At 37.1% G+C, this 23,826-nt stretch overlaps 2 protein-coding genes across 3 annotated transcripts in view; one reads left to right on the top strand and one right to left on the bottom strand.

Annotated features, from left to right (window-relative positions):
• Positions 1–4,031, bottom strand: part of LOC131686706 (ankyrin repeat domain-containing protein 11) — a 104,293-nt gene extending 100,262 nt beyond the window's left edge. Inside the window, exons 1-4 of one of the 2 annotated variants that reach the window (XM_058970620.1) lie at positions 3,926–4,031; positions 3,361–3,514; positions 3,123–3,302; positions 2,802–3,059 (exon numbers count right to left, since the gene is read on the bottom strand). In XM_058970620.1, the coding sequence (XP_058826603.1) occupies positions 2,802–3,059; positions 3,123–3,302; positions 3,361–3,514; positions 3,926–3,946 (613 nt within the window). In that variant the 5' untranslated portion in view covers positions 3,947–4,031. Of the gene's footprint in view, positions 1–2,801; positions 3,060–3,122; positions 3,303–3,360; positions 3,515–3,812 lie in introns of both variants that reach the window. The other variant, XM_058970621.1, reaches the window with a different exon arrangement.
• A 6,530-nt stretch (positions 4,032–10,561) lies between these two features.
• The window catches only part of LOC131688666 (cAMP-specific 3',5'-cyclic phosphodiesterase 4A-like), a 683,953-nt gene continuing 670,688 nt past the window's right edge, over positions 10,562–23,826 (top strand). The window contains exon 1 of the mRNA XM_058973085.1: positions 10,562–11,265. Within this exon, the coding sequence (XP_058829068.1) occupies positions 11,131–11,265 (135 nt within the window). The 5' untranslated portion in view covers positions 10,562–11,130. The remainder of the gene's footprint in view (positions 11,266–23,826) is intronic.

Below are 23,826 nucleotides of genomic sequence, written 5' to 3'. Positions count from 1 at the left end.
GTATCAATGTCACCTTTATTTTATAAATCATTATTATGACTAAAATTATTCTCAATATAAGTTTTGTACCTTTCCCAATTCGCTTTGTGATAATTTAACACTGAGCTAATGGGATGGGAAACAGCTTCTTGAGAAAGAGAAAAAGTTGCTGGAAGGGATCAGAATCAAAGTTAGCGTGTGTAATCGATTCGCAACAAATGTAACTTTTATCTGTCAAAACTAATTCAATTGTTGGTGGATTGCTTACAGGCGAATAGCACGTACGTCCACAAAATTGAATAATAACCAACAGAGCAATCATTAAAAAGTAATTTGCCATAAAAAGTAGTAGGTTGCGGTTGATTGGCTAAAAATGATACCACGATTGGTTGCAACTTCGATACCCAAACCAAATCTCGATCACCTTGGTGTCAAGAGACGGTATGAGGCTATGGTTGATCCCTGCGATTAACCGCTATTGCGATTTCGATCAAATCGATGAATAACGAAACTAGAGTTGCTCTTCAATTTGATATTTGGTTTCAAAGAAGTTTCGGTCACGTCTTTATGCGCATTATGTATCCTCAAGGAGTTGAAAAATTCGTCTTCGCGCGATTTTAATGAACGAGCATTCCAATTTAATAAATTTAAATGATAATTTAAGGTCATTATTAAACTTTAATTTCATTACATTTTTGTTAAAAAAAATTCCACCCAGTTTGAAAAGCTTCAAACATGAAGTTAGAATGTAACATAGCAATCATCAGCTGTAGCATAAATTCTTGCAAGAAATTCAATTTTTCCATAGGAGCAAAGAAAGCGTTGTGTGCAAACGAACTTGGAGGCGTGATAGCCGTTATTTTGGCTGTTTTACCAGCCGCTGAAGAATGAGATGACACACCATTGTAGGCTGGTGTGACGGAGATAGAAGATCCTTGTATAGGTAGAGAAGTTGTTAATCTATTTTGAAGCAGATTAACACGTTTAAACCTATTTTCTTGAAGTGTACCCGAAGAAGTAGTTAAATATTTTATTTGCTGTTTTTGTTGCTTTGAGCGAGAATTTATAATTTTTTCTCGAATTGGACATGCCCAGAGATTTGATTTATGGTTTTCGATACAATTTGCGCATTTGAAACTTCCTATGGTTTCCTTCACCGTACAAGCATCATTTGTGTGCGATGTATGACCACAGATCATACATTTGGAATTCAAATGTCGTTTGTGGCCAACCAGTTTTCCGTTGTAAATCGACATTTTCCTCTTCGCCTATCTGAAAAGAGGATTCCACGTCCGGAAGGAACTTCGAACTCTAACTTCGAAAGGCTTTGAAGTTGGAGATCATCATTGTTATCGGCAAAGGCGATTAATTTATTCTGTTTCACATTCGGTTATATTATCGAATGAGTTGCTACAATCAATTGGATTTTCGGGTGGATAAGTTACCCTTTTTAATATTGGCGGCATTTCTGAGAGGACCCAGACATGTTGGAAACATTAACCCATTATAGACTAGCGTATGAACTTTCATACGCAAAAACAACACATTTCTGGATCATACTTGTTATACAACAAAGGCGTTTTTAAACTTCTGGTCTTCTGTGAACGTTAATTAATACCCTATAATTTATAATGTGTTTACCAATAATCTTTTTTTTATAAAATTCCATTGTGTTTTCGAATGTCACAGTTGGACAAAAATCAAACCAAAATATGAACAATACATATTATTAATTTTCTCTTCTAAATCACTAATTCTTGTTTCGAATTGAAAACGAATGGCCATGAGAGGTGTGAAATATGTGGTTCAGTGCGAAACAATGGAAGAAATTGGTGAAACAATTGCAAAAATTCTGCTGTCAGCTCAAGGTATGAAATTTCATACGCTAGGCATCTTTTTTCCTAAGGCAAAATTATTTCCTATTTAGGACCCGGAGGAGATTCACAACATTCTCGCTGATTTTTACGTTGAATCAGTGCATTCAAGGCTAACAAATACTTATAATACGTTGCAAATCATGTCTGGTTCTACCCAGAATATTTTTTATGTAAATTCTCGTAAGAAAATGTTCTTTTTCTTAAAATAATTACAAAGTGTGAGGGAAAGATGGTTTGATGCAACGAACCAATCATGAGACGAAACGATACAAGAGGAGAGAAGTGTTAAAATCATTCAAAAAACCTGCTAAATGAATGATCCCGCAAGGTTGAAGATATTATTCGATTTTATGCTGAATATAATATTAACCGAATTTTACTGCTTTGTACTGCTTTTGATACCCTATCAGCCCAGCGTATTAAATTTCATTCGTTAGTTTTTTTTTTCGCAACAAAACGTTCCAAGGTGGTTAGTTTATTTTTCCCATGCTTAATTCGGCATAATAGGCTCACGAAGTATTTTATATATTACTAAAATTTTTAACATAGCTGGGTTATAATGGGTTAAATATTACTATAGGGCAGCCTGTAGCCTATTATTCTTGAGAAACGTTTTAGTAATGAAAAGGACTGATTGAGTAGAAAAAGTAGGTTGTATTGAGAAACTGATCGAGCGAAAATATAGGTAGTCTTAACTCTAGGTAACCCAGGAGCCATCATGATTTGCGTCCAGATCGAGCGAAGGTTTAAGTCGGACTCATAAACGAGTTTAATATATTACTTTAACCACACGTCTGAAGCACAACTTCTAGCAACGTTAATATTGTTTTAGACTTTAAAACCGCGACTTAGAAATTTGCATACATTTTTCAATCCAATGCATAATACTAGTACTTGAGTAAGACGCGAAACAGCCATAAAATCGAAAAATAAAGCTGCACTTACCCCTGGCTTGTAATAGATAGTTGTACACTGCAGGTGCCGCCACATCGCAAGGTGCTTTGCCCTTTTGATTTTTAAACGCAGGATCTGCTCCCCGTTCAATGAGCATTTTGCATAGTTTCAGTTGTCCGACAATTGCAGCATCATGCAAGGGAGTATCGTTTTCCAGCCCGGTAGCATTGATATTGGCACCCGCTTTGACAAGTGCCAGAGCCACGTTATAGTGACCGTGGTTGCATGCCTCGTGAAGTGGAGTCCAACCTACAATCGATGGATTCAAATCAATACAATCGCGGTTTCTCGTACTGGAAACAAGATACTAACCTGCAAAGTCCGTCACATTCGGATTGGATCCCTGCTCGAGGAGTTTTTTTACCGTTTCTCCGTCACCCTTTTTTGCTGACAAATGGAGAGCCGTTTCCCCTCGCTCATTAATCCTGTCTCGGCGAGAATGGGCAGCTGCACCTACTCCCGACGCAGAACTAGCGGATCCCGGACTCATTTCTAGAAAGAAAATCAAAAAATCATTCTGAGGACAGTAGCGAAGTCAGATCAACAGTACCTCCTTCATTGCTTCCAGACGAAGTCATTTGCATAAGCAGTGCCATCTGCTGCCGCTCGGACATTGGTGCCGTAACAGCTGGTCGTCCAGATCCACCTGATCCAGGGCCAGACATTCCGCGAGGTCTTGATGAGGAAGGCATTCCGCTTACATCCTTTTGGTATAGCGAGCGTTTGAGGAAGAGAAGATACAAAAATTAGTTTACGATGTTGTCTATAGGGGAAGAGGCTTTTCCGTCTGGACGTTAGCACAAGTTTTTCTGGACACACACTGACAGAACCAGTCTAACGGGGAAGGGACCAGACGAACACCCCTAAAAGGACCAAGCAGACTGGACAAGAAAGCAACAAAAAAAAACAGGAGACGGATCACAAGCAGTTCTCCAGACTTGCAGCGCAGACGGAGTGCCAAAAGTTAACACGCAATTTACTGAATGGACACGGTTTGCACACTTTTTTCACCACGTTCGCGTCGGAGAAACACTGCTGCTAGATCGGGATCTGACAAAACGGGACGGTTCCGGAAATCGGATCAGGTAAAAATATGGTTCACAAACGGTGCTCACTTTCTTTTGGAAGTTGTTCATTTCAAGTGACAAATGCAAAATGCTCCGTTCGTTTTTTTTTCTTCACTGCATCGCGGACGGACATCTGCCTGGCGTTTAGCCGAGTCGCGAACCAATGTTGTTGTGGGATCTGGTATATTTTTAATTTTTTATACCAGCGGCTCACGGAAGGGGATATTAACGTATAACGTTCAGAGGTGCCAGGTACTTTTTTCAAATGTCTGCAATAATAATTTTAAAAGTCTGGGAAGAACAAAAATGTCAGGAAAGCTAGTGTAATCAAAAGCCTTTACATTCAAAAATCTGTAAATATCTGCAACCAAACTAAAAAATCTGCCAATATCTGCAACCAAACTAAAAAATCTGCAAATATCTGCGTCATCGAAGAAATCTGCAACTTAAATTAAAGGTCTGCGAATTTGCAGACTTGTCTGCAAATCTGGCATCTCTGATAACGTTCTCCGAGTGGTATTTTTATCGAACGCAGCCACTGGGATCACAGCCCGGACAAAAAAAAATGCGGACGAACATGGTCAAGCGATTTAAACAGTTTGACGTTTGACTCAACTCGCCTGTGCTAATTACCCCTACACGGATACGAAAAACTACCAAAAGTTGAGCTCTTTTGACTCAATCTCGGGGTATCGTGGAATAAGGTAAAATTAGGTAAACCGTGTTGAAGGTAGTTTCCATTTAACCACGACAAAAACCACAACTCATTGACAGGTTTTTTATACTCAACCTTGAGTTAAATATGCCTAAATTTAAGTTGAATCTACTTAATTTTGAGTATACCTCAAACAACTCAAAAGTACCTTATTCCATGGAAGGCCTCGACTGAGTCGAATCTCTCTCTTTGTTTTTAACAACACTAATAAGTGCGAAAGCGACGCAAGATTCAAAACTACCTAAATTTAAGTTAAAACAATTTATTCTGCGGGTTGTTTTATTTTTCCATGTAGGAACAAATCTCGACAAACATATGATTACGACCTAAAAGCCAACTGTCAAAATCCACTTTGAATGGAAATTCCAGACAAACCGTTATTAGTCGAACACAGTTCACAACAGTTTATGAAAGAGAAAACTTTTCTCTTTCGTTTACTACCAACATCTGTGATTGGCGTGTAACGGTTTGTCTGGAATTTCCATTCAAAGTGGATTTTAACAGTTGGCTTTTAGGCCGTAATCATATGTTTGTCGAGAAATGTAATTTGCGAATGCGCTTTAAACGCAATTTCAATACTAAGACAAATTTTCTGGCGGCTGAAATGGACTTGTTTTTCGCGTTTTTTTTCTAACATGGCGGTTCATGTTTAGCTTAAGCTTAAAATTGTTTTTTTAACAATTGGCGTGTTCTCTCGTGTATTTTGTCGGCCTAGTGCACTTTAGCCAACGGATGTGGGAAATTGTGCGGAATCGTTTGTAAGTATAGTAGAACAAGATCTCTGACCTAAAGTCTTAATGAACGTAAGATTGTGGTAAGTTTTGGTGTGCAATGCCAATTTCACCAGTGATTCTTCTTATAGTTTTGTGGTGATTGCCTAGTATACTGATAAGTTTATGTGAGTAGATAATTAATTCGAAAATAAGTATTATTTGTAATTTTCACATTAGACAATTAAGGGCGATTAAATGACGCGTTCTGTGGGCGATTTACAGGCGGATTGGGCGGCAAAAAATGACGGCGGCAAATCGCCAAAATGTTGCATTAGAAATAGCCTCCTAATTGCCAGCAATGTGCTGGTAAATTGAAAGGCTATCAGCGCATCCGAGTTGGCAAATAGACCCCGGTAGGCCAGCAACTTGCCATTTTTGACTGGGATACTACCCGCCGTTACTTCCCAGTCAAAAAGGGCAAGTTGCTGACTAACGGGGGGCTATTTGCCAATTCGGATGCGGTAATTGCCCTTCAATTTTCTAGCAAATTGCTGGCAATTAGGGCGCTATTTAAAATGCAAGATTTGTGCGATTTTCCGCCGTCATTTTTTGACGCCAAACCTGCCTATAAATCGCCCCCAAATCGCCTATAGAACACGCCATTTTATCGCCCTTACTTGCCTAATGTGAAAATTACAAATAATACTTTTTTTGGGATTAATTATCTACTCACATAAACTTATCAGTATACTAGGCTATCACCACATAACTACAGACACTTTATACACAGACTAGTGAAGTGTCAAAAATTGCAGCCAAACGGACTGTCAAAAAGTGCCGCCAAACGAGCATGAGAGTTTTGCGAGGGGAAGTGCAAGAGGAAGCCCATGTAAAGCTTATGGGAGCATCCGTGATGCCAGTTTACATTCATGTTTGCTAGTTTAACTGTTTTTCTCTTCGCTAGTCTGTTATATAAAGGGTCTGTACACAAAACTATATCACTGGTGAAATTAGCATTGCACACCAAAACTTACCACAATCTTACGTTCATTAAGACCTTAGGTCAGAGATCTTGTTCTACTATACTTACACACGATTCCGCACAATTTCCCACATTCGTTGGCTAAATGAAGTGCACTAGACAATAAACAAAGTCCATTTCAGCCGCCAGAAAATTTGTCTTAGTATTCAAATTGCCTTTAAATCGCATTCGCAAATTGCATTTGTTCCTACACTGAAAAAAATCCAAACGTTAATTCTATTTGCTTCAAACCGCTTAAAATTCATATGAAGAAGAAATGCTATTGTTATCTCGCGCACACATATCTTCTATGTGTCAACTGTATAAACTATGTATGAACACACATAAGTTATATGTGCATATTGTTATAGAATGGGGTTTTATGTGCCCAATAGTTATGAAATGTGAATGTAAGATTAATATTTCTTGTAAATACACACATTAGGTTTATGTGCCAGCAAATAGTGTCTATATGCCTCCGTTAATTGCAAAAATCTATGTGTAAAATCAATAGGCATAACGTTTACTTTTTTTTGAGTGTAGGAGCCATTAAGGCTAGTTTACAGTTCGGGAAATGGATCACGGGATTTCGCACGGGATTTTCGTCGGAATTTGATCAGGGAAAATTTCCCGCCGAGATCTCTCCAAACTGTCAAACCAAAAACTCTGCTGCTTCTTAAAAATACAGACAGTATCAAACTTGCAGCGAATTGCAAACCTTATAAAAATACTATTTTCCCCGTCGGAAACAATTTGTGTTGAATTGTTCCCGGCCGGATTTCTGTGTGGAGAGTTTTAAAATCCCGTGATGTTTCCCGCGGTTAGGTTTACACTTCAGGAAAACTGACATTTTTGTGTAGACTCATTTCCCGTCCCGGGATTTGAAATCCCGAGCTCCATTTAAAATACACAGGGACCCAAATTCCGTGACACGTTTTCCGAACTGTAAACTAGCCTTTAGCACAGGCGAGTTGAGTCAAACGTCAAACTGTTTAAATCGCTTGACCAAAGAGAATAGGGAAAGAGACGAATAGTGTGAAGCCAAAAATACCTTATTGAGCAGACCAATCGTGCAATGTAAATAAACATTACTCATGCCTGAGTTGGAGGAGATAAGTATTGTACTTCTATCAAAAAAGAAATTTGAATTTTCGTCAGAATTTAGCTCAATCGTGATTGTAAGGTGCATTCTAGAGTATATGTATGAGTAAAAATAAGCTTTAGAATTATTTCATCTCTTTGTTTCGAAATGCACATCGTTTGATAAACAAATCCATCGATCGACATACGGTTTGTTTTCAAAATATAATAGGAGTCATTTAAAGTGCTGCCTGTAGAAGCGGTTGCCAAAATTCTAGTGTTGAAATCATCATAAAGGGAGTGTTGCCGTTTTGACTGATTTTCACTCTTCGTCTCTTTCACTATTCTCTTTGCGCTTGACCATGTCCGTCCGCATTTTTTTTGTCCAGGTTGCTGTTTACTGTAAAAGTTGTGTGGGATAATTTCAAATCTATTTGATCGAAATGGCTTTAGTTTAAATGCAAGCTCAGGCAGTTTCAAATTAAAAAATAAATATCTGGTTGATTTATCAAGGGCCGACTCAGACCAAGCGCACAATGTGCAGTGTGTCCCTAGATTTTATTAACCGTTGAACCTACCACGCATATAGAAAACGACCTAAAGGCTAGTTTACAGTTCAGAAAATGAGTCACGGGATTTGATCAGGAAAAATTTTCCACCGAGATCTCTCCAAACTGTCAAAATAAAAGTTCTGCTGCTTGTATAAACCACCAACAGTATAGAGTTCTATGCAAATGATTTCACTCACACTACTTGGGGGTTGTTTTCCTCCAGCTGTCATATGTTAAACTGTCAGTCAATTTAAACGTTTGAAATCGCTTTCCTAAAGTATTTATAATGGTGTTTAAATGCTCTGTGTCACTGTGAAGCTTATTCTGGAGACTACAATACCGGTTGGGTTGGATCCACCATGCAAATAATCCGGCCGAAAAGCTTTTTCGATTTGTTTTCCTCCACCTATCAAAAATTATGACAGGTGGAGGAAAACAAATCATTGAACACACTAATACTGTGCGCCATTTTTGTGTAGACTCATTTCCCGTCACGGGATTTAAAATCCCGAGCTCCATTTAAAATACACAGGGACCCAAATCTCGTGACACGTTTTCCGAACTGCAAACTAGCCAGAGATGCCAGGTACTTTTTTCAAATGTCTGCAATAACAGTTTTAAAAGTCTGGGAAGAACAAAAAATTTCAAGAAAGCTAGTGTAACCAAAAGTCTTTATATTCAAAAATCTTTAAATATCTTCAACCAAACTAAAAAATCTGCAAATATCTGCGTCATCAAAAAAATCTGCAGCTTAAATTAAAAGTCTGCAAATTTGCAGACTTGTCTGCAAATCTGGCATCTCTGAAACTAGCCTTAAAATTCATTCAGCATTCATTCGGCTCAATATTACAAAGAAAACCGATTCATCACAATTTCAACCAAAAAATTAGATGATTTTTTGATTTTTTCTTGTTGATATTTGGGCGAGCTAAGTTTTTGCTGAAAACAAAAATCCAGCGCTGTGAAAAATAGAGGTCAAGTTGGCTGAATTTCCAATGAATAATTTTTATTTAATATTTTACGTATCAAAGTTCAACTACGTATCTTTAACGTTAGCTGCATTGTAAAAGACCAAAGATAGCATATATGTAACTTAATCGATCTCTTGCGTGTGATACCGCACTGCAGGACACCATGGTGTCCAAAGCACCGATCTTTTATACGTATATTGGAATAAATTTTAATAGAAAGTTTAAACATTTTATTAAGCAAAATTCCCAAACGGGAAACTTTTGGATAAGACCAAATTTGTTGTGCATAAGGACACAATACCTATTATAAAGTATGTCTTTTTTGTGTTTCGGATTCTCCTCGTCAGTAACACCAACTTAATGCTAGTTAGATAAATCTAAACCAGAACCAAATTCGTGCTAGTTAGACACTAAAATCAAGTGAAATCTCGATAGTAAGCACAGAGCTTCTGTTTACCGACGAGGAATGTGGTCTTGTGTCCTTGTGCACAAAACATTTGGTCTTACCCAAAATTTTCCCGTTTGGGAATTTTGCATAGTACCAGGCGTTTGGTTATGACATCAAAAGACGGTTTCGCTTCACATTCCTCGATGGCAAACAGAACCTCTGTGCTTACTCTTGAGACATCACTTGATGTAAGCCAGTTGATTAGCGTTTACGCAAGATTGATTTTAGTGTCTGACTAGCGACAAATTGGTTCTGGTTTAGATTTATCTACCTAGCATTAAGTTTGTGTTAGTTACTGACGAAGAGAATCCGAAACACTAAAAAAACCATACTTCATTTTATAAGTTCAATACTATGAACAGGAACTATTGGATATGACTCAGCTTTGCAATCTATGCCATCAGTCTATGCAATCATGGTACTAATAATAAACTCCGCATCATGTACTTCTTATCAACAGCATGTTCCGGCTCTTTGCATCGTGTCTGGTTAAACCCATAATTTTCTATGGCCTACCAAATGTGCACAACCGCGCGGCTCCATTACAATTCACTCCCATCGCGAGTCATATGTATGTATATTTGAGAAAGTTGTCACATGCTCGAAAACCGCCCTCCTGTAGAAGCAGACTTCCCATAGGGGGTAAGCTTTATCAGCGGTTTACCTGTGGATCCAGTAAATACATATGTGAAATTCGAAGATAAGGCGCATTGTGCTTATGTCGAACGTAGCATTGGTGGAGTATGTGCTACTAAAAAAAAACCAACACTGCTCTGAGCGATGTGATAGTATTTGTACCTCATTACCTCATTGTATGGCGCGGCAGGATTTTCGTGACACCGGCGAAAGGGAAAAGGCAAAACTGGGCCACGCACAAATTTGCGAATAGGTTATGTGGGTGGTTGGGTGGATCACCGCTCACGGGGTTCTCTCTCTCTGTTGAGTGTGCGGTTTTTCCCTATGCCAACATACCGCTCAGCAGCTTTACTCTTCAACTGCATTGAAAGCGGTAGAGTGGGGGCCATGGTTCAAAACGCTGTATTCAGGTGGAATGAAGATAGGTATTAGTTGATACGAACAATACTCTAGACAGTCATTCAGAGGAACATGATAATTGAATATTATCAGATTGTAATTTCGGATTTTTCGTAGCCCATTTTACCCCATTCTAACCTGTGTAGCATATTTGTCGTAACGAGGAGCGAGAAAATATTGTGCAAAAACAAAGCTCCTGAATTTTCCCGTGGTTACTGAAGCACAAAAGTTTTCCCGTAGTATAAACATTTTGACCAGTTATGCTCACTTTAAGATCGTCTGGAGTCACATGAAGACGTGCCCCCCTTTTGCTTCCAATCATATGTTTCTTGGTGTTTCGTGTGCTCCCAGAAGGTAAAAGTGTCAGCTGTTTCGCCTAGCATTGTTTGTGTATAGTGCATTCATTAGTGTTGATGTGTCGTTTGATTATTGTGTCAACAGGAAAGTGCAGCAAAGAAGCACAGACAAAGAAGAATCACTTTAATATTTGTTATTGCGATAGCAAAATCTTAGATTAAGATGAATCGATGTTGAGATTTGTGCGATAGGTGGAGTGTTGGTGTACTTGGTGATAATCATGTGGAGAAATGGAAATATATTACCGGTGAAAGCATTATAAGTAGTGATTTTTCCATCAGCATAATAAAAGAGTGTTTACGAGGTACCTTGCAACATTCCAATTTGAACCTAATAAATCATATCATACAGAAATTAAGAACATGTTTCCTCACGCCACTTGTATGTTGTGGAATCCCACCAAGAGCAGTCGGGCATGGCGAGGGTTTGTGGATAACGATTGGGTGCAGATGGCGAATGACGGTTTTCCAGTGCGATTCTTGGTATTGGAAAATGTGGTAAGTACATTTAAAATATATTGATAGGAGGTAAGTGTAATCTACAAGAAGTGAATTTGGAATAAAAGGCAGCTTACTCCAAGCAGTTAATCCCCAAAAGAAGGTGAGACATTTTCTTCTGTTTGAAAGTGGTTTGATTAGTGTTCTTAGGCAAATAACCGTGAACAACTACTTACACATTACTATCTTGGAATTAAATATTACTATAAGTTTTGGTATACTTAATTCAAGTTCCTTGATCTTTCAAACACTCGCGTCTTTTTTTGTAAAGTAGGTACCAACCGGAAACTTTTCATTCACTGTCAACCACCGTTTAATTCAGGCTCTGTTAACATTATATCTGGGTTTTACCAAACGCTGATTTAATGATAACCCAACATTTTTAGCAAGGTAGAGTTCCACAGAATTTGAATAATTTTCTCCTAAACGTTGGTTTCGTTGGTTTTGTACCAATACATAATATACCGGACATAGTGGTATGATGCCAAAACAGCCCAGCACAGTGTGGAAGTTCGCTTCTACAAAGGTTTTTCTATTGCTAGAATTATCTGACGACATTCTTTCTTGCTTCTAATAGTATCGCAGGTGATTAAAAGTACATTAAATTTGCGTCATCCACAAATTGCTTGCCAAATTATGTTTTTTTTTGTCAATTTCTACATTTTCTTCTTGCGAATGTGTTTCGAAACAGCCAAAATTCAGAAAAAGCAACATAACACTTCGTCGGTGATAGCACATCCAGTCGCGGTAACTGTTGACCGTTCGTCTTGTCCTTACCAACTTAAACTTCGTTGTGCGAGTTTTTCAACAGCTTTAGGTTCGGTCGGTACCTTTTCACTTTATACACATGTAGTGGAGAACGCTTCATTGTTTTCTAACCAAAACAAACTCAAGCAATCATTCTTTTTGTAACATATCGAGCCGACAAATGTGTATGACGCTTGAACTTGTTCTTTATCTTTCAACTTCCTAAAACTAACAGGGCCACCCTTTCTACCGCTACTAACCTACAATTTGATTGTCGAACATTCCTGAATCTCAGTCTGTTTTTTCAGCTCGTACAGATCAGAAGACAAAAGGCGTACCGCTTACAAACAGCATACAACCAAAAACGAAAAAAATTATATCTTTCTGTTTGCGGAAAAGGGCGTTGTTTCGAACTATCGTGGAATAGCTTCTACAATATTTAAGCTATGTTCTACATTTCGTCACCCATAACTGCTCCGATTACATATCCGACGACCAACACGGTTTCATACCTAAAAGATCAACCTCTACTAACTTACTATTCTACACATCCTTCATCCTCCGTTCTTTGCAAGCAAGGCTATAAGTAGATGCCATATACACCGATTTTTCGGTAGCTTTTGACAAGATCAACCTCCAGGTAACAGCTAAGCTAGACAGGTTTGGCTTCGGCAGTTCTTTTTTGAATAGGCTTCACTCCTATCTATCTGGACGAGAAAAGGTTGTAAAATTGGAGGGATATTGTACGACCGTTCCATTTGCTGCAAGATCTGTTGTTCCTTAGGGTAAACACAGACAAACAGACGTAACAAGGGATGAACTTCCATCGCCCACAGAAAAAAACGGTCGATTTAAATTATGAAAAATGTCACTTTTGAGTGTATTTATTATATACATGTAAAAATAAACATGGCGTCCGCGACCCTGGAATTAATCATAAAGATCCGAACTAGTATCCTAATGCTTTGGCGCACGATGAAAAGGGGAAATTTCACCGCGGATTTTCCGTTCGGACACTTGATAAAAAATAATTATGACCGAACCGAAACAAAACCTCTGGTCACAGAAAAGCGCATTTGTTTAGGTTTTGTCTTCTTCACATCCGTTTGTTTTATTGGTTTTATCGAAGAAAAATGCAGCTGTGCTTATACACAGAAAAATGTGGCCACCTGTACTGCCTATAATCGAAAGCCAGTCCCATGTAGATAGCACTCAAAAAAAATGTAAACGTTATACGTATTGATTTTACACATAGATTTTTGCAATTAGCGGAGGCAGACACTATTTACTGGCATATAAACCTGTTGTGTGTATTTACAAGACATATTAATCTTACATTCACATTTCATAGCTATAAGGCACATGAAACAAAGATAAAGTTTATCTTTGCATGAAACCCGATTCTATAACAATACGTGCATCTAACTTAAATGTGCGCATTAGAGTGGCCCAAAGTTGTATGAAAAAAATGCAAAGTGTGGAATTTCCAACCTTGCACCTGAATATGATAGTTTGGGTGGCTAATAAGCTTCCCTGAAAATTTCAGCTCATTTGGTACACTGGAAGTGATTCCGCAAATGACTTAAAGTTTGTATGGAAAAAATTGACCAAATGTATGGAGAAACACATCAGTTTCACATTTTCAGATCTAGGTGGCGCTGTAATTGATCAATGTTTTTCGTGAGAAAAATGAAGAATCCTCTTGTAACAACAAATCGACTCGTGAAGACTGCAAGTCAATCCAACAAGAACTGATAAAGTTATAAGCGCGCAAAGTTGATGGTGTCATGGGTTGTAGTTGGGGTGGCTCTGTTGAAAGTGAAAAAGCGGCTTATGATGAACACACGATTTGCATGAGGTAACTAGATGAAATTCAACCTTTAATAACACGAAATGCTGACCATTTAGATCATTTGCATACTCCCTAGCGCCACCTGGTGGGATAATTCTGAATTAACCTGTTCTTCATAGGAAAGCCCTTGATATTCTGATCCAGTTTGCCGAAGATACCTCCCTTCCAAATGGTCAGCATTTCGTGTTATTAAAGGTTGAATTTAATCTAGTTACCTCATGCAAATCGTGTGTTCATCACAAGCCGCTTTTTTCACTTTCGACAGAGCCACCCCAACTACAACCCATGACACCATCAAGTTTGCGCGCTTATAACTTTATCAGTTCTTGTTGAATTGACTTGCACGAGTCGATTTGTTGTTACAAGAGGATTCTTCATTTTTCTCACGAAAAACATTGATCATTTACAGCGCCACCTAGATACGAAAATGTGAAACTGATGCGTTTCTCCATACATTTGGTCAATTTTTTCCATACAAATTTTAAGTCATTTGCGGAACCACTTCCAGTGTACCAAATGAGCTGAAATTTTCAGGGAAGCTTATTAGCTACCCAAACTATCATATTCAGGTGCAAGGTTTTGATTTCGAGATTTAAGCTATTTTGGGCCAGGCTAGTGCGCATAGATAGTTTATACAGTTGACACATAGAATGTATGTGTGCGCGTGATAACATTAGCATTTCTTCTTCATATAGATTTTAAGTGGTTTAAATCAAATAGAATAAACGTTTGGATTTTTTTCAGTGAGGGAATCCCATAGAATATGGGACTGGCTTGCGATTATGGGCAGTGTACCGTCGTGCTGGAAAACGTTACCAGCATTTTCATCTTGTGCAAACCAAAACAAACAAAATGGTCCGGAAACGTGAAATGTATTTCTGCTCAAGTGTCCAAGGCAAGAAATATTCAAATTAATTTTATAGTTTCCCGCACGATGCCGATCGATCAGCAGATACACTTTAGGATCTTGCCAATTTAACTGGTTCGGTATATCGAAACTAACCGGATGTATGCAATGGATCCGAATTTGTCGGTCCCCGGATCTGATGAAGAAATTCAATGTTGGCTGGGTGCAGGAGCTACGAAAACTGAAGATACGCTCAGACCATATTCAATCTAAATATATTTCATGATCAAGTTGTTGAATTATTATGAATGATAAAAACTACATATCTCAACAAACATATGATTACGGTTTAAAAGCCAATTGTCAAAATTCTCTTTGAAAGGAAATTCCGGACAAACCGTTACCCATCAATCACAGTTGTTGGTAGTAAACAAAAGAGAAAAGTTTTCTCTTTCATTAACTGCTGCAAACTGTGTTTAGCCAGTAATGGTTTGTCCGGAATTTCCTTGCAAAGAGAATTTTGACAGTTAACTTTTAACCCGTAATCATATTTTTGTCGAGGTATTTTGGTTGCGTCAGGATGCAGTTCCATATAAGAACAGAACATCAAGCGTGCTTTGCATTCGAGATGGAAGCAAAACTTTCATTGAGAGGAAAATTAGTGTCATTAACTCGTATGCAAAATTATCGTGGCGTAGTTTAGTATTGTATAAAATTGAATTCTCCCATAGCCTACATAATGAGTTCTCACCTACGGAAAAATGAATTCGTTGATGCGAATGTGATTCGGTATTGTGTCTCCGCGATCTTGATCCAATCATGACCTCGATAGCAGAAATTGGAAATTGGCTTCATAGCCTGATACTTATAAGAAGTAAAAGTAAACGCCAGCCTGGAAAATGAAAAAGAGCACCTGATTTCTCCGGGATTCCAAAAAAGCGACGGTAAAGAAGAGTAAATAGAGACAAAAATCAATGACGCCACCAATAAACGACAAGAATTGAGTAGAAACGAGAAGAAAAACAATTTTGGCGTTGCTTAATTTTCCTGAACAATAAATGGTTGTGTTGGGTGTTAATAATGAAGCTCTGCATTCTTTAAATTTGTCTATTGCAAGCATTATCCCATGGAAAATTTAAGTTTGTGACATAGGTGCTATTCAAATTTAACAACTGCAACAATGCTCCTATAGATATAGCTTTCGTTTATCATCTTACTTTTGACAAGCGGTATGGGCATTGTTGCCAGGACTTCGGTTGAAAAAAAAAATCATTTGTCATGACTGCCAGAATCACATGTTGTGCAATGTGGTCAACAGATGGCGCTAGTATACCGTGGGCGAAGATTTGTTTTAGAATTTTCTTCAACCTGTTTGTCTGTGGGGTAAACATCTTGAACCTTTCATATTCTTGCTCTACCTCAACGACTTAAATCTTTGGGTAAAATGTATGAAACCTTCATTTTCCCACGACTTTAAACTATTCCACCTCATTAAACATCCACCGATGATGAATTCTTAATATTTCTCAGGCTGTTCTACAACGCGAATCGTCCGTGAAGTACTACTGAGTTCTGCTAGATTCAAAACTGAATTTTAATAAACACGTGATATAAACCATTTCCAAAACTTCCAAACTCGTTGGATTTATTTTTCGTGTTACAATATAATTCGTTGATGTACACTGCTTAAAGGCACTATATTGTGCTTAGGTTAATTCTCTGCTTGAATATTCAGCTGTTGTTTGAGCACCAAAACAATATTCAACGCATCGAAGCAGTCGAACGTAAATTTTTCAGATTCGCACTTCGGCGACTGCCATGGAGAGACTCGCTCCTGGGCTACCGTGATCACTGCAGATTCATCGATCTCGATCTCCTATCCATTCGTCGGGTCCAAAGCTGCTTTTATCGCCGATCTACTCCAATCTCGAATCAAATGATTTTGGATTTCGACATCCATCGTCGTCAGAGCCGTAGCTTGAAATTCACTGCAGATTTGTTTACAATATCATTCCATGTTAGGTGTTTGAAGGCGACTGACGAACAATTTTTGCGGGATGATTCGTAGAATCAGGTGACACTAGGTTTTGAAAGCGGTTAGATTTCGAAAGAACTGCGGCAGAAATATTCAGCCGTAGTAGATATCTCGAAAGTTCGCCCAGAGAATCTCAGATATCCTGTCTAGAGTAAGCAAATGACATTACTGACGACAACTGTTTTATGAAGGACTACCACGTCTTCATTTCCGTTCACATAGTGGAGATCGACGGTGTGGTCACCAATTCAAGTTGGTCATACGTGCGGTGAAGGGGTTGACGGTTTCAAGTATTTTTCTCTACACTGACTTTTTACACTAAAGAGAGTTTAGCCACTCACTACGACGAATCATTATGCTCTCTTGGCTCAGGAAAAGTGCGAATCTGACGATCCTCTTGTGGAGACATCTGTTACTGCCCGTAAAAACTATAGGCAGATGAAATTCCTTGTAAAGGCTAATAGTTTTCGCATGAAGGGTCGCCAAATATAACATCACGAGACACAAAATCGAAGAAACAAGCTCTTCGTTTAAAAATAAGATTAGTGAGTAATGTCAGAGACATAACCGCAATGAAGTAGATTACACTTAAATTTTCCCTTCTAACTTGAGCCGTAAATTGTCATCGGAATCTCCATTTTCTCCAGAACGATATTTACAAGTAGTGTTTGTTATTTAATAGTACTATTATTTACAACAAAAATGGGCACAAAGCGCAAGTTCATCATAAATTATTTTTTAACACTCGGAATACCAAGGGGGTAAAAAGTTACGCGGACTACCAAGGGGGTCTAAAAAAATGGGAACGCTTACTTTGACCGGTCATATCTCAGCCGTTACATAATCGATTTTAAATCTGTCTTCACCAATAGAAAGATATGTCTTTTGTGAACACGTCAAATTAAAAAATAGAAGAATAGAGTTGTCTACCGTAAGTTACAGTAAAAAGAGTATAACAAAGTCAGTGAGAAAAAAAATGGGAACGCTTCTTTGACTTGCCATATCTTAGCTGTTTGCTCAGCAATTTTAATTCTTTCTTCACCATTGGATAGGTAAATCTTTTATAAAAACAGTGAACATAGAATGATGGAAATCAAATTTGTATATCTGAAGTAATTGTAAAAACAGTAATTGAGAGTCAGTACAGAAGAAATGAGTTTTTCTGTTCAAACAATCGTATCACGACCGTTTGTCAACCAATTTCAATTTTCCTTACACCAATGCAATCCTTAGAGCTTCTAGACTTGTAATATATGCAATAAATAGTAGATTTTCAAAAATTACTATGCTTTTTCGAGTTTTTAGGAGATAGGATTTTTACAATGTACGTGGCATACGGTTGATTGAAATTCTTTGCGACTTGTTAGTTTTACGGTTTGAAAATTACCTGTTTACTCAATAGTTGTACATATTATACATGGATAATATTATATCAAAATGTTTGCACGAACGTGGAGAAACACATTATTGTATGTAAGTTACTAAATAATAGAGTGTGTTAGGACGATTCAGTAAATAAATAAATAGAAGTTCAGAATTTTAAAATATTCATCATATAACTTTAAATTTGAAGCGATGACCTATACATTTTAATACACCAGTCGATTGTAATTGATGGCGGCTACAATTTCTAAAAAAACGCATTTTTATATTTTCTCAAGAAATAGCCAAAAGTACGTAGAAGTACAGAAATTTCATTTAGTTGGCAAATAACGTCGAATTCAAAGCGATGGCCCATACCTTTTTATATACCAATCGATTATAATTGATTTTGGTTACAATTTCTGGAAGAACAATTTTTATATTTTCTCAAAAAATAGACAAAAGTACGTAGAACTACAGTAATTTCATTTAGTTGACAAATAACTTCAAGTATTCAAAGCTATCACCTATGCAATTTATACACCAATCGATTGTAATTGATTTTGGCTACAATTTCTGAAAGAACAAATTTTTATATTTTCTCAAAAAATAGCCAAAAATACGTACAAGTACAGAAATTTCATTTAGTGGGCAAAGAACGTCGAATTCTAAGGGATGATTTATACTTTTTTATACATCAATCGATTGTAATTGATGGCGGCTACGATTTTTGAAAGAACACATTTTTATATTTTCTCAAAAAATAGACAAAATACGTAGAAGTACGGAAATTTGATGTAGTTGGCAAATAAGGTCAAATTCAAAGTGATGGCCTACACTTTTATATATATACCAATCGATTGTAATTGATTTCGGCTACAATTGTTGCAAGATAAACTTTTCATATTTTCCCAAAAAAAACGACAAAAATACGTAGAAGTACAGAAATTTCGTCTGATTGGCACATAACTACAAATTTCAGTACTACTACGTATTTTTGGCTAATTTTTGAGAAAATATAAACAATTGTTCTATCAGAAATTGTAGCCGCCATCAATTACAATAGATTGGTGTATAAATAGTGTAGGTCATTTTGATTTGCAGTTATTTGTCAATCAATCGAAATTTTTGTACTTCTACGTATTTTTGTCGTTTTTTTAAGAAAATATAAAAAGTTTATCTTGCAACAATTGTAGCCGAAATCAATTACAATCGATTGGTATATATAAAAGTGTAGTCATCACTTTGAATTTGACCTTATTTGCCAACTAAATCAAATTTTCGTACTTCTACGTATTTTGTCTATTTTTTGAGAAAATATAAAAATGTGTTCTTTCAGAAATTGTAGCCACCATCAATTACAATCGATTGGTGTATAAAAAAGTATAAATCATCCCTTAAAATTCGACGTTATTTACCCACTAAATGAAATTTCTGTGCTTATACGTATTTTTGGCTATTTTTTTAGAAAATATAAAAATATGTTCTTTCTGAACTTGTAGCCAAAATCAATTACAATCGATTGGTGTATAAAATGCATAGGTGATAGCTTTGAATACTTGAAGTTATTTGTCAACTAAATGAAATTACTGTAGTTCTACGTACTTTTATCTATTTTTGAGAAAATATAAAAATTGTTCTTTCAGAAATTGTAACCAAAATCAATTATAATCGATTGGTATATAAAAAGGTATAGGCCATCACTTTGAATTCGACGTTATTTGCCAACTAAATGAAATTTCTGTACTTCTACGTACTTTTGGCTATTTTTTGAGAAAATATAAAAATGTGTTTTTTCAGAAATTGTAGCCGCCATCAATTACAATCGACTGGTGTATTAAAATGTATAGGTCATCGCTTCAAATTTAAAGTTATATGACGAATATTTTAAAATTCTGAACTTCTTCGTATTTACTGAATCGTCCTAACACACTCTATTATTTAGTAACTTACATACAATAATGTGTTTCTCCACGTTCGTGCAAACATTTTGATATAATAATATTCATGTATAATATGTAGAACTATTGAGTAAACAGATAATTTTCAAACCGTAAAACTAACAAGTCGCAAAGAATTTCAATCAACCGTATGCCACGTACATTGTAAAAATCCTATCTCCTAAAAACTCGAAAAAGCATAGTAATTTTTGAAAATCTACTATTTATTGCATATATTACAAGTCTAGAAGCTCTAAGGATTGCATTGGTGTAAGGAAAATTGAAATTGGTTGACAAACGGTCGTGATACGATTGTTTGAACAGAAAAACTCATTTCTTCTGTACTGACTCTCAATTACTGTTTTTACAATTACTTCAGATATACAAATTTGATTTCCATCATTCTATGTTCACTGTTTTTATAAAAGATTTACCTATCCAATGGTGAAGAAAGAATTAAAATTGCTGAGCAAACAGCTAAGATATGGCAAGTCAAAGAAGCGTTCCCATTTTTTTTCTCACTGACTTTGTTATACTCTTTTTACTGTAACTTACGGTAGACAACTCTATTCTTCTATTTTTTAATTTGACGTATTCACAAAAGACATATCTTTCTATTGGTGAAGACAGATTTAAAATCGATTATGTAACGGCTGAGATATGACCGGCCAAAGTAAGCGTTCCCATTTTTTTTACCCCCTTGGTATTCCGAGTGTTAAAGACTTTTTTTTGCAAATATCAGAAGTTTGGTGATAAAATACTTTAATTTATTTGTAATGTTTATGATAAAATTGAAATTATTTCTCTCAAATAAAAGATAATTATCTCTGTAAGGTTCATACACACTTTCTTGACTCTTTTGAATTTCTGCGCTATTAAACAATGTTAATTCGTAATCTCGCTATGAATCCATAGAAATTTTGGATTGATAATTAATAAAACAATAGGAGGTTGTGTAAATAACACAAACACAGAAACATAAAAAATATAGCCCCTTTTTGAAGAGAGTGCAATATATACAGTTCGCCACTAACCTAACTAATCACAGCTCTAAACGTGTTTCGAACGAAGCAACAAAGAGAACGGCAGCGTACACCAGTTTTAATGTACGAAAAAAAAACTGTTCGTAATAATAAATCAAAACCATCTACTGGGGATGTGATTGTTTCCGTTCCAATTCAACTTCTGAACTCTTATATTAAACACTGCGCTGCTGAATACATCCTAGGTAACCTGATCGATAAAACATACTATTGCTTGCAAATCTGCGATAACAGTAGAAACCATCCAGGGTTGACTACCAAGAATCACTGAAACTTCTCTAACATATCTCGTTCTTATCGCCAACTAAAATCCTACAGAAACATGTTGTCAAATGCCTCAGTGATAAAAAAAACGCATCACGCCTATTTGAAAATAAAACGTGAGTGCCAATAGGCATAACACCCACAAACCACCAAAAACATGTATCAACCCAACGCACACACAAGCAGAAAAATAAATTAATTTATCCAAACGCAACTCGCAAGCAATACACACACATCGCACCGTGCAGTGTTGAACTCAATCCTAACAACATTGCAAATCAAAAACATGCCCAGCCCCACACGGTCCAATTGTGTTCGTGTCAATACCACCACTGCCGAAACCCCATAGTAGAGGTAGACGCTATGTATTTTCGGCAGTGGCGGCATCACCTCGCACACAGTTAAGCCGTGTAAAACTTGCACCCGTTTCCCTGCTGTGTGCAGTCTATCGTACGCTTCCTACCCCGCCGTGCGAACCGAAACCCTGCATATGCACGAACTGGTGTATCGTCCGAACGATACATCCATGACGTTGCTCGTTTAATATTCAAGGGACGAATGACCCTCTATTTGTAAACTACCAGTTATTTGATTGAATCACTTAGGTTTGAGTGTGTGCATGGGCATTCTCACGATGTTGACAATCCACTTATTGTACCGTGTGGACGTCTACCGCTTATCTTACCGTCTGGACAATACGGTCAACATGTTGCTCGTTTGGCGGGTAAGCATCGACTGATACAAAACGAGCACGCGTGACCTGTATAAATATCTTTCCCGTATGGGATGAAAGGCTTATATGCTCCGTTTGACGGCTCTGCTTGAAGTAGGCTTATACATTTCACATTTTCCCAGTCGTTTCCTAAAAATCTGCTTGTGCTTTATTTATAGTAGTCGTACATTTTGCGAAATTGAATAGAAAAAACGCGCATATATTTCCAAAAATAATGCGTTTCGTTCAGTATTCCAAACAAGGAGTTTCCATATTGCTTATCCGGACTTATTTGATAACATATCCTGATAAAGCAAATCAATATTTCTGCGCCCCTCTACGGTTAACACCCTTGGTGGCCTTCGATTGTAGCCACAATGAGCCATTTGCCAGTATGTGTCGTTTATTCAACCGATGTTCTCAAGTTTTTGACTTTCATCAATTGATCCTAAGGTTAAAACCTCTATAATCAAAAAAATCCTTGTTTTTATCCCTATGTTAGTTATATTGTAGCACAGTTATAGTGTTAGTGTTAATTGTAGAAATAAGTTGTGAAATGCATCATTTGGATGTTTGTAATCTGTTGGTACAAAAAATAAGAGGTTTTATGCCTGCTGGATAGTGGGTTTGAATGAAACCTAGCTCCAGCGAGATTTTCCCGGTTACAAATAAAACAATAAATAAAGAAAACTACTACTCGCGCCACGCTACTCTAACGTATCAATGTAACATAAAGACACAGAAAGGCTTCGTTTCCTCCATCTACGAGTGAAATGAGTGAACCACATTTTCCCTCTATACGGGAGAACACCATCGTAATTGGCTTTTCGAAGATCCGTCTTAAGTTGTTGTGTATTTTGTCTTTAGAAATTTGGGGGCAAAAAGTTTTAGAACTCTAGACGAGCTAGTAAAATGATAGGCATAAAAAAGTTAATAAGAAAGTTAATCAATTCTGTCTGCCCCATCACGATGGTCACGATTCACAAAGATCGCAATATTTCAATTCTTGCTTCTGTTTACGTTCTACTCTTTAAAAATAGCATAGTTGGTACAGATGAGTATGGCAGAAACCTTCGAAAATAGGGCGTTGAGCTCATTTTCATCAAATGATTCTTTTAAACCCTACTCGACTGTGATTTATCTCTGTTTAACACGAAAGATGAAATATTTAAAATATTCTCCAGTCTTCACGTTTGGTTCATCTTGATTTTTAGGAACGAAGTGATATGATTGTTACCAATCGGTGTGCAATAGAACAGGTGTAGGTCGAGCAATTGACGCAATATGTTTGAAATAGGCAAACCACCCTAAATGAATTAAATCCCACTCAGGAGCCGCAGGATATCCCTATTCTACATTTTTCGCTCTTCGTAGCTCTGCTAACCGATAGGCTCTTCCTGTTTGGTTCGAACATGCAAAATATGTAACTTTTTGTTTTAGCTGAATACTTAGATGCTGGAGATGCATGTATGTCGAAGGGAGGTTGGAAAAATGTCAATCCGAATAACAACGAGACATTTATTGACCTGCGCTTCGCGCCACCGTAACTTTCCACTAGACTAGGCCAGACGTGAACACGTTTTTTTTCTGGGGACTGAGAAATCGTTGCAATGTAAGTACCCATACACAAACACGTGTTTAATTGCTGGGTATGAAGGATAACCTCGGTGGGAAATGGTACAGCCATTATGGGCGCAACCTTGGCATAGTACCACCGTTCTGCAATTAGGAAACTCTTTGCTGGTTCTCTCCGTTTTTT

The sequence above is a fragment of the Topomyia yanbarensis genome, chromosome 3, assembly GCF_030247195.1.
Source record: "Topomyia yanbarensis strain Yona2022 chromosome 3, ASM3024719v1, whole genome shotgun sequence".
NCBI classification, from domain to species: domain Eukaryota; kingdom Metazoa; phylum Arthropoda; class Insecta; order Diptera; family Culicidae; genus Topomyia; species Topomyia yanbarensis.
Note: the sequence above shows the minus strand (reverse complement) of the source record. Positions and strands in the feature narration are given on the sequence as shown.